This window comes from Mytilus galloprovincialis, chromosome 9, assembly GCF_965363235.1.
Source record: "Mytilus galloprovincialis chromosome 9, xbMytGall1.hap1.1, whole genome shotgun sequence".
NCBI lineage: Eukaryota > Metazoa > Mollusca > Bivalvia > Mytilida > Mytilidae > Mytilus > Mytilus galloprovincialis.
The window spans coordinates 90,832,384-90,845,268 of NC_134846.1; the positions used below are offsets into that span (position 1 = coordinate 90,832,384).

Consider the following 12,885-nt stretch of genomic DNA (forward strand, 5'->3'; position numbering starts at 1 on the left):
AGAGGGTGTCATACAGATCCAAAAAGCTGCTCACATTTTCAACTTGGCAGATAAATATATACATAGATGACAAAATATGAAGTCATTCTGCTCAAAAGTACATGTACTAGTGAAATGTTCATACTTCTGAGCAGAATGACTTCATATTTTGTCATCAAATATTTTTAAAAAGTATCTGCAAACAGGAAGTAGGTGTCAGACAGATTCTTACAGGTTACAATACATCCTAGAAAGCTGTTGACCAAATATGAATTTATGGGCAGTACTTCCTGTGAAGAAGTGTCGACAAAAATATTTGTTTGATGAAAAAATTGACAACCGCAGAACAAGGGGATTGCAATTAAGCATCATTATTAGAACGAAGGTAAATAAGTATATAGCTCCTCACTCAACTGTTTCAGTTCTTGTTCATCCTGAATTTGGCTTTCAAATATTCGACTTCACTTTGAGCGTTCCTGATGAAGGTAAATCTAGAAAAGTGCTTTATACACGTGAAATTCATACCGTGTTGTTTTAATTTTTTTTCTACCAATCACAAATCTTAACAATACTTTGGATTTCTGTCGCCGTTGACAAGTTGCAGCTATGTGAAAGTGCTTCACACAGTTAAAATGCTCACATGAAGCTCAATTTCACAATTTAGAAAGTTCCTGAGAAAAATGCAACAAAAAGTTCATAAATGTATAAAAATGGCTAAGTTTGTAAGAAAATAATTGATTATGAAAATGTATCACACAATATGACATGCTCACATGAAGCTAAATTTATTTTCAGGTAGCTCAGATTTGTATTACTGAAAAAAATGTCAGAAAGATTGTACCAGAGACAGACTATAGAAAACCAGAAACAAAGAACACCAATAAAAGCTTTATTCCTCTGCTTTTTGTAGGTTTTTTTAATGTGCAAATACCGAACATGTGTCATGGATGGATAACCCATATCCTTTCTTTTCTACATTCTATATATACCCCTCCATCAGTGCTTGAGCAACATTAATCATGTCCATATTGTCTGGAAAATTCTTAATAGATGTATGAAATCTTATATAAATTTTGGACAATCATGTCACCTTCTTCAACATTATTTACATTTAGTTTAAAGACAACTCCAAAACAGTCCTTGATTCCAAAATAGATTTATTATACACAGATACCCTGTCCATCAGCTGTATCTTTTAATCTGTATGACTAAGAAATATGAACTCTTTATAACATTATCAGAATCTATTTAATAACACATTAATAAAGTTGTCTGATCACACATAAGTCTAATGTTTGTTCCTCCTTAATGGTACTTGGAGTGTCTTTCATTGGCTGAAAGAAAGAAAAAATATGGTTAACACAATTTCTCTTGGTTGAATTATTTAGATATTTACAATCAATATACCTTGATATAAAATATGAAAATCATAAAAATAACTTTCAAAAACATTTTTTAGAAATTTTTGGAAATAAATTCTAGACACAAACAAATGTCAGTTAAAATGTGTAAATCTTTTTCTATAACTTTTACAATATTGGATGTTTTGATATCAGGATTTTGATTGCATTTCATGCAATCTTTACCAGGTTTACCCTAAAAATCTATGAAGTACAAATGAATGTTTAGCTATGATAAAATAAGTCAGTTGTGTGAGTGCTACCATCTTGTCATTTTTTATGGTTTTTTTTGTGGACTATTAAGTTTGTAAAATGGGATCAAATTCAGATATATATCATGTATATTGCATCAAATTTCTCTTTTTTTAATTTCTATATGTAAGATTTTATATATAAGCTAAGAAATCACATTATGCATGTTATGTGTTAATATACATACAATATTTAGGATACTGCATGATGTAGAAATAGGTCATTCCCACAGCTCCATATAACCAGATAAAATACATTGAGGCTGCTGATGTCTTATATTTCTGCATAACAGTCCACATTCCTGTGAAAAAAAAATGAAATAATTATCTATAGTTATAGAACGTAGACAACTTAATTACACTGATATTGCTAGCGATCGTCATTTCGTAATTTAAGAAACAGTTTTCACAATGACGAAAGTATTTCAAATCATTATAGATATTAATTTTATTGTGGGAAGTGGCTGCTCATAACGTCTGTTACGGATGGACCAATATGGCAGATGACTGTATCGATAAGATTTTATATTTCCTAAATACTTTTGATCAAAAGCATTGTTGGTAGAGAAAATTGGTAAATGTGTGTATAATATATATTACATGTAAAACACAAATGGGAATAGAATAACGAAATAATGATTTTATTTGTTTGACACATTCCCCCGTTTACGTTTTCAATTTATGTACATGTATTGGAGTATATATTTCATTGATAAGTTTCTTGCAAAGTTCATGGATATCATAGGATGCATAGAATGTTATCCTACATGTAAATGAACTGTTTTTATTTTTGTGATAAAGTCTGGAAATTTGATGTGTGTTACAGTTAAGTCAGGACCAAAATATTTTTGACTGCAGGATAAACGCGTTCTCAATAAACCAGATGTAGTATGATTGTTATTTGTATAAAGATTTGAACAATTACTGGTCACCCTACTTCCTTATAAAACTTATACTTACAGTAAGCTGGATAACAAAATGTGAAAAACATTGTAACTATTGAACGACCTTATTTATACCGAATCAAAAACTAAAACTGCATACAGCAACAACCACTAGACCTGGGCTAATTATATAAGGTTTTAATTTAACTTACTTCTACTTAGGACCATGGAGAATGGTCGCACACCCAACTGTCTACGACCAAACCACTTTGGTAGTTCACCTAATTTGCAGTCCCAGAAGGAAACATCAGCTAGAAAGTAAACAAGATTTTATATCATTTGAACAAATGTACATTTTTTTTTTTACATTACACAATCATTTATTATCATGATTATATTCTTTCAAGGACTCATTCTAAATTTGGCTTCTTCTTCATAACCAGTAAAACAATAAATTAGTGACATCATAGGCCCTTTCACGGTTACTGCAGCCATGTCGCAAATGGGGCAGATTTTCATAATGGAGGCAAAAATGGTTTAACCATTTGAAAAATAATTAAATAATACATCACCAGGGTTGTAATAGGAAGATCTTCAACATGTTCATGAGAATTTATGGTAAAAAATGTTGCCAAATGACATTAAAAGCATTTTTTGTTGCATGACAATAAAATGTTCCCTTTCGTTGAGTCGATAAAAAAATCTACTACCGGTAAATAAATAATGGTACATGTAACTATAACTATTTGAGACCTCTTACGAAGGATATTTTGACAAATCATTGTAAAATTTTGCCCAATTTGTCCCTGTAACAGACCTGTTTACCCACCATGATGTGTATCAGTAGAATTGTCAGTAGTTTTGCAATGTTGTCAGTAAATTAATACTTGCAAAGCGGCACGAACCATCAAGAGGGGTTTGAGGGCATGCCCCCCCCCCCCCCCCCAAGAAAATTTTGAAAAATTAGATGCAATTTCCTGCATTCTGACAGTATCTGCAGTTTATTCAGATATTTTTGCAACAAAGATTATAACCTAAAATTTGCATGATTTGACAAAAGTTGAGCTAAAGATTGGAATAAGTCAATACACGCAAATCTGGTATTTCACTGCATGTGTACAAAAAATGTACTTATAAAGAAACAAAATATGTACGTTTAAAATTTCATTAATTATTTAATCTTGTACAACACATACATGTACATTAAAAATACAGAACCTCAAAATAATAAACTCAATAGGAACTAGATTTCAATACTTATGACTAGAAATTTAATTGCCATTGAACAATGTTGAATGACTATAAATATTATCAAGTTACTTTCACATACAAAATTGCCAATAGTTAAGACTTCAACAAGGTACTATGTACATTGTATTTAATTCACTGTGTCTTTCTTTTCTCTTCGTTGTAATCATTGATTTAATTGTATTCATTAATTTAATTGTATTCAAATAATTGTAATCATTTTGTAATTTAACTTGTGATTATTCTGCCTGTAATGGGCGTCTTTAATTGACAATAAAATATATTTGATTTGATTTGACTGTTCAGAGTTCGCAGGATCTTTGTTCAGTTCGTTTTTTTCTAACACAAGAAAAAACTTTTCACAATGTGTACTATTGTTGGGAATTTTCATAATTCCAAACTCTGGCATCCTGATTCATGCCGTCCATGATTTATACTTGATTGCTATCATTTTGCGGTTTAAAGAGCGGCTATTCCCAGTAAAAAAAGTGCCTTTTAACCCTTTCGCCGATGAGTCCCGGTTTACCGGGATTCACGCTTCAGACAGCTGACGATGAGTCCCGTTTTACCGGGATCGGAATACCTCTTTTATATTTCCCGCTTAAAACAGTGCAAACATGAGTTATCTTTCTTTGATGAATACCCCGATGAAAGTGTAAACATGGCGCTTCCGTTTGTTGAAAATCGTGTCAAAATCAGAGGAAATTTACGGAATTTACGAGAATTTGAAATGAGGGAACATTTTTTTTGAAAGAATATGGAAGAATTGAAGCCAAACTAGTATACTTTTTTCACATAAAATGTTGTTTTATGTACAAAACACTTGGAATGGACATCGTTCAGTGTGAGGAATTTGTACAGCCTCATAAAATTTTTCAAAATTTTGCCGTTTTGGGTTAAAAAATTACGATTTGGGGTCAAAGTGCAGAATTTTGAGAATTTCACCTAGAAAATCTGTACTTTATCATGACGAATCCAAGTAATTCTATTAAAAAATCTGTGTAAATTACAGACAATCCGATCAAGTAAACACCTCTGCTGTAACAGTACAGAATAGAGAATATATCTGACCGTTTCAAGCCCAACAGTAAAAGGTATTCTTAACCTCATACAAAATGCAACAGTGAAGTGGCCTTGGTTTAGACTTTATGTATAGCATGTATACCTGGCTGCACGGTAGTCCAAATAATTATGACGTCTAGCATGTCTAGGAAGGATTTTAAATTTTTTTTGCTTTGACCCTTTTCTTTCGACAAAAAAGGTCTATGTAATGCGTCAAAGAAAAATACTTTCAAGGGGGTCTCTGCACAGAAGAAAGCGAAATAAAATTGAATGAACAATTAAAAATTTCTTGCGCGTTTATCTTTTTACCGATTTCACGAAACACGGGGAATATTGAACCTTTTTAAACAGCTGCATGTGAAATAAAAATGATAAAACAGGTTGCATGAAAATAACGCTTTACAACTCTCTTCAAGACGTCATAATTATTTGGACTATGTTTGTAGTTGAACGGCTGCAGATAGACTACAAAAATGTAATAAAACTACATAGTACGAGTACAGATCAGTAACCATAATTTGAACCTTAGTTTTACCTTTTGCATAATTCCGTGATGGATAATAAGGACCATGTACCCTTGGGTTGAATTCTTTAGGGTATGTTCCAGCTCCAAAATACTGAAAAAGTTTAGGCAATGCTTGTGTAAATCCTGTGCCCTTGCCGAATTTTTTCTGTATATTTTCCCAACTGGTCTCTCCGGGAACCTGTCTGTCACGTTTAGATGTTACTTCTACTAATTTCTTTGGCAATTCCTCAATTTCTTGTTTAATACCCATGATGGACACTGCAGATAAATAAGGTCCAACTTGGTTTGTAAGTGTCCTTGCCCGGTGCCCTCAGACCTCTTTTCTGGTACCGAAAAGCAACAAAAAGAAACAGGGAACCACGTCAGAAACACATCCGCACAACTTTCAAGCTTTATTTTCACATGTGCTCTTACAAAATGAATATCATCGTTCATTAAATATATAAAATCGTTAATTGAACTTAAATTGTTCAGAAAATTAATAAAAATGATAAAATTTTGATTAAAACGAGAACTATTTTTACATGTAACAATGTCCGTTTTGATGAAAATAATTGCTCCTAAAGTAAACAGTTCATCCAACACAAGTAATAGCTTTTCTAAAAAGCTTGCCGTATTTTAGCTGATTATATTGAGGTCAGTGGTTTGTGAGTATGTTATTTGTATTGGAATATTGCACTCCGAGCAATATGAATGCATAGCCCTTTTTTTTCTACTAATTTATGATTTTAGTTGTATTATTGGGAATCCGGGTCCGTTCGCGCCCATTCACGTTCGCACCCACTCATGTTCGCCCCCTTTCACTTTCGCACCCTACATGTTCGCACCCAAAGTCCGTTCGCACCCTACATGTTCGCGCCCAATTTCAACTTTGTAATCAAGTAGTATGCTTATAAGTATTATTGTTTTCATTGTCTCAAAATAAAGTGGTACAGCATTTTTTTGTGTTGAATAAATCTTAATCATGTTTTGGATAGTGTATTGTTAAAAAAAATATTCCTTTCTAAATAAAGTGGGATTCTGTCAACGTTCAAGTTATTTTGTGTTGAATAACTCTTTTTCATGTTTTGGTTAGTGTATTACTATAACATGTATAACTTTGTTTCATTGACTTGTTTCAAAATGAAGTGAGATTCTGACTACGTTTTTTTTTTTTTTTTGAGTCTTGAATAAATTTTATCATGTTTTGGTTATAATAGTGTATTGCTATATTTTATTGTTTCATTGTTTCAGATCAAAGGGACCAAGCTGTTAAAAACAATTATCTTTTGTGTTTTTCATTTATAATCTTCAATCTTTTACTCATACCTAGCTATAAATACATTCAGTATTTACACGAAAGCAATTAAAAATTGGTGGACCAGGTTTATATTAATGGAAGGAGACTTAATAAAATGGGGAATGATATTTATAATGAAATGCATAGTGTGTCTATTATCAACTTGATAAAAGAGCATATAACCTACATATAAAAAAGAAGATGTGGTATGATGACAATGAGAAACTATCCACAAAAGACCAAAATGACACAGACATTAACAACTATAGATCACCGTACGGCCTTCAACAATGAGCAAATCCCATACCGCATAGTCAGCTATAATAGGCCCCGATAAGACAATGTAAAACAATTCAAACGAGAAAACTAACGGCCTTATTTATGTAAAAAAATGAACGAAAAACAAATATGTAACACATAAACAAACGAAAACCACTGAATTACAGGCTGCTGACTTGGGATAGGCACATACATTAATAATGTGGCAGGGTTATACATCTTAGCGGGATCCCAACCCTCCCCTAACCTGGGACAGTGGTATATTAGTACAACATAAAAACGAACTATAAAAATCAGTTGAAAAAGGCTTAACTCATCAGATGGACAAAAATACAAGTGGACGTGGCCGGGTATGTACTTTTGAGAGATACTTCTTGACAAAATGGACTACTACAGAAGGCCTTTCAAATTTGAGAATGATACATCTAATACTTACATGTATAGAAGTGATTGATATCTTTAATATCTGACTTTTGTCTTAGAAGATGCAATTAGTTTTGACAGTACAAGTTAAGTGTTGTTATTTCTTATTTCCAGATGTAGTAATACTTGAAAAAGATGGTTTTATGGTAATGGGACTTAGAATGAAATATTAATTGCAAATAATTTTCTTCAACATGTTGTCACCTGTCTTATATTTTTTAATATATCACGTTGTGGTTTGTAATCTTGACATTTTTTTTTAAAGTTCCAATGGCAGATTCAGGGGGGAGGGGTTTGGCCGATCAATACATTTGAATGGGGACATATAGTTGGACCCCCCCCCCCCTTTGCCCTGGGTTGGAACGTCCCTTTTTAAAAATTGCTGGATCTGCCCATGATTTCTGAAGATGAGGGCTTCATATTACTATTAGCCTTTCATAGTGCTTTATATTTGGTTGCACATGTAATCAAGCTTTTGTTACTTTGAATATTTATATTTTCATTTCTGATGGCAACCATTTCATGTAATACATATAGTCAGGATTATTAGTTAGTTTTACTTGTTAATGTTTATTGTCATGATCAGTGGCGGATCCAGAAATTTTCATAAGTGGGGGCCGGTTGACTGCCTACTTAAATCTACCTCTGGTGATTGATATGGACTAAATAGAATTGCTGTTTGGTGTGAACCAGGATTTGCGTCGAAGACCATACTACAACCTATAATGGTTTACTTTTATAAATTGTGACTTGGATAGACAGTTGTCTTTGGTACTTCAATATGAGAATCAGTTATATCTATGTACAAGATTGAGAAAAAAAATTTGTAATAAATTTAAAACATATACATGTATTTAATTCTGTAATACCTGATAATATTTATCAGTTATTTGTGCTTTTTTCATTTGATGTTTACTCTCTGATAATGTCAGTATAATTTGAATGGTTGTCATAAAAAAATTGGCTCAGTTTGCAATTGTCATGTGCGGGTACAACACATCTGGATCTTCTTTCCCCTTTCATTCATAAAATTACGCATGAAATTTATCACAAAAATGCACCAGTTATTTGGTGAATGAAACACTTGTCATATTGTTTTATTTAAAGTCAGAGGCTGAGTTAGAGGGTTTTTCAGGGGGCCTGGGCTGCCCCTTTTGTTAGAAAAATTTGGTTGTTTATATAGGGAATCACTGGAGCATGACTGGAGCGGGCCCCTGCTTCTGGATCCACCACTGAAGTTTCAGTAAAGTTAGATTAGCTTTTTTGACATATTATGTTGAAATTTGAACAGAAAATGAATGAAAAACCTAATAAATTTTAAAAATGCACTTTTATTAAAAGCTTTCTTTGCTTATTCACAAGGACGTAACATATCCTCCATGCTATTCCAATCTCAGTTTTTGTTCATACATACATGTAGTCTGGTGCTGTTCCAATGCAAGTAGTCTTCTTTTTTCTGTTTCTTGAGAAGTATCTGGTTTACCTGTTCAGTCACTATAAAGTGTTACAATTCATATTTAAACGCAACACATAAATAGTGACCAAAAAGGTACCGCTATCACATGAGAGAAGCTAATAAAAAGTAAAATGTATACATTTTAAATATTTTTGTGGGAGCATGAAATGTAGTACATATATAGATAGTTTTTTATAGACCATAGAACAAATAAGCAAACAAATTCAAAGGAAATGTACATGTAAGATGAATAATAAAAAAGAAGAGCCATGGCCAGGGGCCCAAACTTGACAGCATTTGGTGTTGAACAGGTTAAATGTCTGCATTGACAATAAATATAGCCTTTGTTAAAGGTGAGCCAGGTCACCTTTCCCTTAATCAGCCATATTAAAGGTAACCGCATGTTTCTGGGCTGGGTCGAAAAATAAATGAACATGACTTTGAAAAATGCTAAAATTCTAAGATAAAAGATATACACCAAATTGGGGAGACATCTATTATATTGATATATAATGAATATGAATATGAAGTTGACAAGAACTAAGCCTTTCAGATAATATACAGACTATTACAGTCAGCCTAAAGACTCTTTGCCTACTGAAATGTTTGCTTACACAGTGCTTTCCTAAAATGATTTAAAATCAGTGTGAAAATTGGGGAGACATCTATTATATTGATATATAATGAATATGAATATGAAGTTGACAAGAACTAAGCTTTTCAGATAATATACAGACTATTACAGTCAGCCTAAAGACTATTTGCCTAGTGAAATGTTTGCTTACACAGTGCTTTCCTAAAATGATTTAAAATCAGTGTGAAAATTGGGGAGACATCTATTATATTGATATATAATGAATATGAATATGAAGTTGACCAGAACTAAGCTTTTCAGATAATATACAGACTATTACAGTCAGCCTAAAGACTCTTTGCCTACTGAAATGTTTGCTTACACAGTGTTTTCCTAAAATGATTTAAAATCAGTGTGATAGTTTTCATAAAGAATGCTAAGCGTACAGGTATTAAGACAAAATAAATGTTATGTTACATGTATCTACCCAAATAAGTAAAATATAAAAATTCTTGACTTCTAAAATAATGATTAATCTCCTGATTTAATTGACTTATCAGTATGCTTCCATCCACTGATGGAAATTCTATCTGAGTTGATTTATTATTAATTATTGTGCTTTGAATACACCTTATTGCTACAAAATGTACATCACAAATGTTCCTAGTCAAATAATTATGACGTCTGGCAAGGCTATTTTATTATTTTTCTGGGACACCTTCCTGCGACGTCCTAACACAGAAGACATTTTTTAACATGTGGACTTTGAGAGTAAATTTTTGGGTGAACTTTATGACCTAATTTATAGTAGAGGGGGCCCACTTTAGTCATGATTCAGTGATTTCCTATATAAGCAAACACATTTTTTCCCAAAAAGGGGGGGCCTAAATCCGCCTCTGCTGATGCCACAATGGAAAAGTAATTGTTGTATCACGTCAACGGTTGAAGAGGGACAGATTCTCAGGTCAGCTGGGACAATTAAGGTGGGAGACTTCTCCCGTCATGCTTCAGTGATTCCCTACATAATTAACCAAATAGTAATTATATCATCACGAAAAAATGTACTAATTGTAAGACCTGATGATGTGAATAAATTGAAATCAGACATATCAAATGCAGTTCTCAGTGCTGTTGATATATCAATGGACAATGACTGCTTATACTATAATAGTCCCAGGTCCAACAACCAAAATTTTCCCAGAAAGGGGGGGGGGGGCTCCTGGACCGCCCTCTAAATCCGCCTCTGACAACTCAAAAGAATCATCATGTACGAGTATACATCAAATTGTCTACCCCACATTGAAGCGAACATCTTTTGGGAGCTCGCTGTGTTGCAAGTATTTTGGGTTTGAAGAAAATAAGATGCGATCATATAATTTGCTGCCTTCAATAATAATATCATCTATAGTCGGATCCCTCTATAGTCGAGGACGTTCAGCTAGAGCTAGGGGGTTAGCCTAGATATACAACTGTATCCAGCTATGTTCGATATAAAGTCGTTCACCTATTAAAGGACATTTTTTTCTTATTTTTTCTGTACACTTAGCTTTGATTTTTCATTACCATGCATTGTCAAGCTTGGTAACTCATAATTGTTTCTCAGTGATAATAGAATGCACAATACAAAGTATGGGATGTCAACAGTACAGTAAACTTGCAAAAGCTGACACTATAGATCACTGTAACCCTTGTCGATAACTATACCGTGATGCTTGGTGAAGGCTTCTTTGCACACAAGAAACCATATTGCGCACCTTGTGAGTTTTGTATTCTTCTAATCAGTCAGTTGTTTTTATGGTTGTGTTTATTTACACCAAAAATCAATGAAGCGATGAAAGCGCGGGAAACGAAATGACATCTCCGGTAAATTCCGTGATTTTAATATTTCTAATCAATATGTACAAGCAATGAAAAATAAATGGTTATTATTTTTATACTTAGTGCATAAGTTTTGTGTATTTATTATTTAAAATATTTGCTTACGAAGAAAATTAACACTAAAGTATCTCAATCATTCAATCGTTTTAATACACAGTTTAAAGTGTAGATTGTGTGTATTACTGTTCTATTTTTAAAGTAGATCAATGATACATAAATATACAGCCTCGTAACAAAATTGCAACATAATTTCAAGATAACATGATTTTATTATCACAGAATAGTATTGATTTAATTGATTGCACTAAATTGACAGTGCTTCGTTAATAAACATTATGCTCTTTACGATAGCAAATGAACACTTCATTACAATTTATACCGATGACCTACTATCATGATTTTTATCCGACCGCACATACGGACGCGTTGACACATAATGCATACCACTCATTAATAGCCAATCAGACGTTAATATGACCTTCATTTCCCCCATAATCATTCCGGAAACAGCCACGAAGCAGCCATTAAATAGTATTTATAACCAATGAAATACCATTAACAGATTTACCCGAACCTGACGTCTAGCATCTGACTAATCAGACCGTATCACCATGGTGATACGGTAATTATAGACTGGTTCGCCTGTCTAGATCAATGTGCATATTACATATTTCATATATCAAAGGGAGATAATTTGGAGCTATTTTTTGCTGAAATTTTTGTACCCTTAATTCTAAAAATGTGCGCACTGTCAACACTTTTACAACCCTATGAAGTCACAAAAAGTTTGTGAGTTAATTGTTCTAGTTTAAATACCAATAAATTCGTATAAATATATAATATAAATAAATATGTAAACAAAGGACAGGCAACACAGCAATCGTAACTACTCGGCCATTCTCGCTACGCAGTACAATAGCCTCGTATGCACTACGGAGAAATTCTTCTTAAATTGTTGGCCGGAATTGTAGTGATCCGCGACACAAAGAAGTTCTATCCTCCAGGTGGCGCTACAATTTGGTTACATATCACAGAGTAATCAAGAACTTTAACTCTGCCAAATATTTTGGCGCGAAAGAAGGAGCAAAGTAAATAAGTAATGGTAAAAAATTTGTACCATTCCAGTCGAAAAAATATAAAATTCAATCGGATCGGAAAATTTTCCGGACAGGAGCAAGTTAAATCAGTAGTGGTAAAAAAAATGTACCAGTCCAGTCGAAAAAATATAATTTTGAATCGAATCGGAAAATTTTCCGGACAATGATTCCTCCGCCTAATGCATACGAGGTTATTTCTTCGTGCAACCAGAAAGGCCGAGTTGTTCCGATTGGCAACACAGTAGTAGAAATAGGTAGCTATGAATAGAGTTATTTCCATTATGTTGTCTAGTGTACAGGGAATTAAATTTGATATCAGAAAAAAACATTTAATTTTGTTTTTGTTTAGAACAGTCTATAGTTTAATGACATAACTTAATTAAAAAAATAAGTTAAAAAGAAAACTTTCTACATTGTCTAACCAAGAGAAGATTACTAGTACATTTTACATGTATTGGATAGTCTATGTTTACTTGAATGTTCCAATTATTTGGTTTTGGTGAAAGTTTCATCATTTCTTTAAATCAAAATACTGGGAAACACAGGTCA

At 32.9% G+C, this 12,885-nt stretch overlaps 1 protein-coding gene across 1 annotated transcript; it reads right to left on the reverse strand.

The window, feature by feature from the left end:
* Window positions 1-1,204: 1,204 nt before the first annotated feature.
* LOC143046336 (putative ATP synthase subunit f, mitochondrial) lies at window positions 1,205-5,696 on the reverse strand. The gene is made up of 4 exons (XM_076219448.1): window positions 5,360-5,696; window positions 2,727-2,825; window positions 1,819-1,932; window positions 1,205-1,313 (listed from the first exon to the last, which is right to left on the reverse strand). Exons 1-4 carry the CDS (start codon window positions 5,598-5,600, stop codon window positions 1,285-1,287), a joined length of 483 nt encoding a protein of 160 aa, XP_076075563.1. The 5' UTR covers window positions 5,601-5,696; the 3' UTR covers window positions 1,205-1,284.
* Between the last annotated feature and the right edge of the window lie 7,189 nt (window positions 5,697-12,885).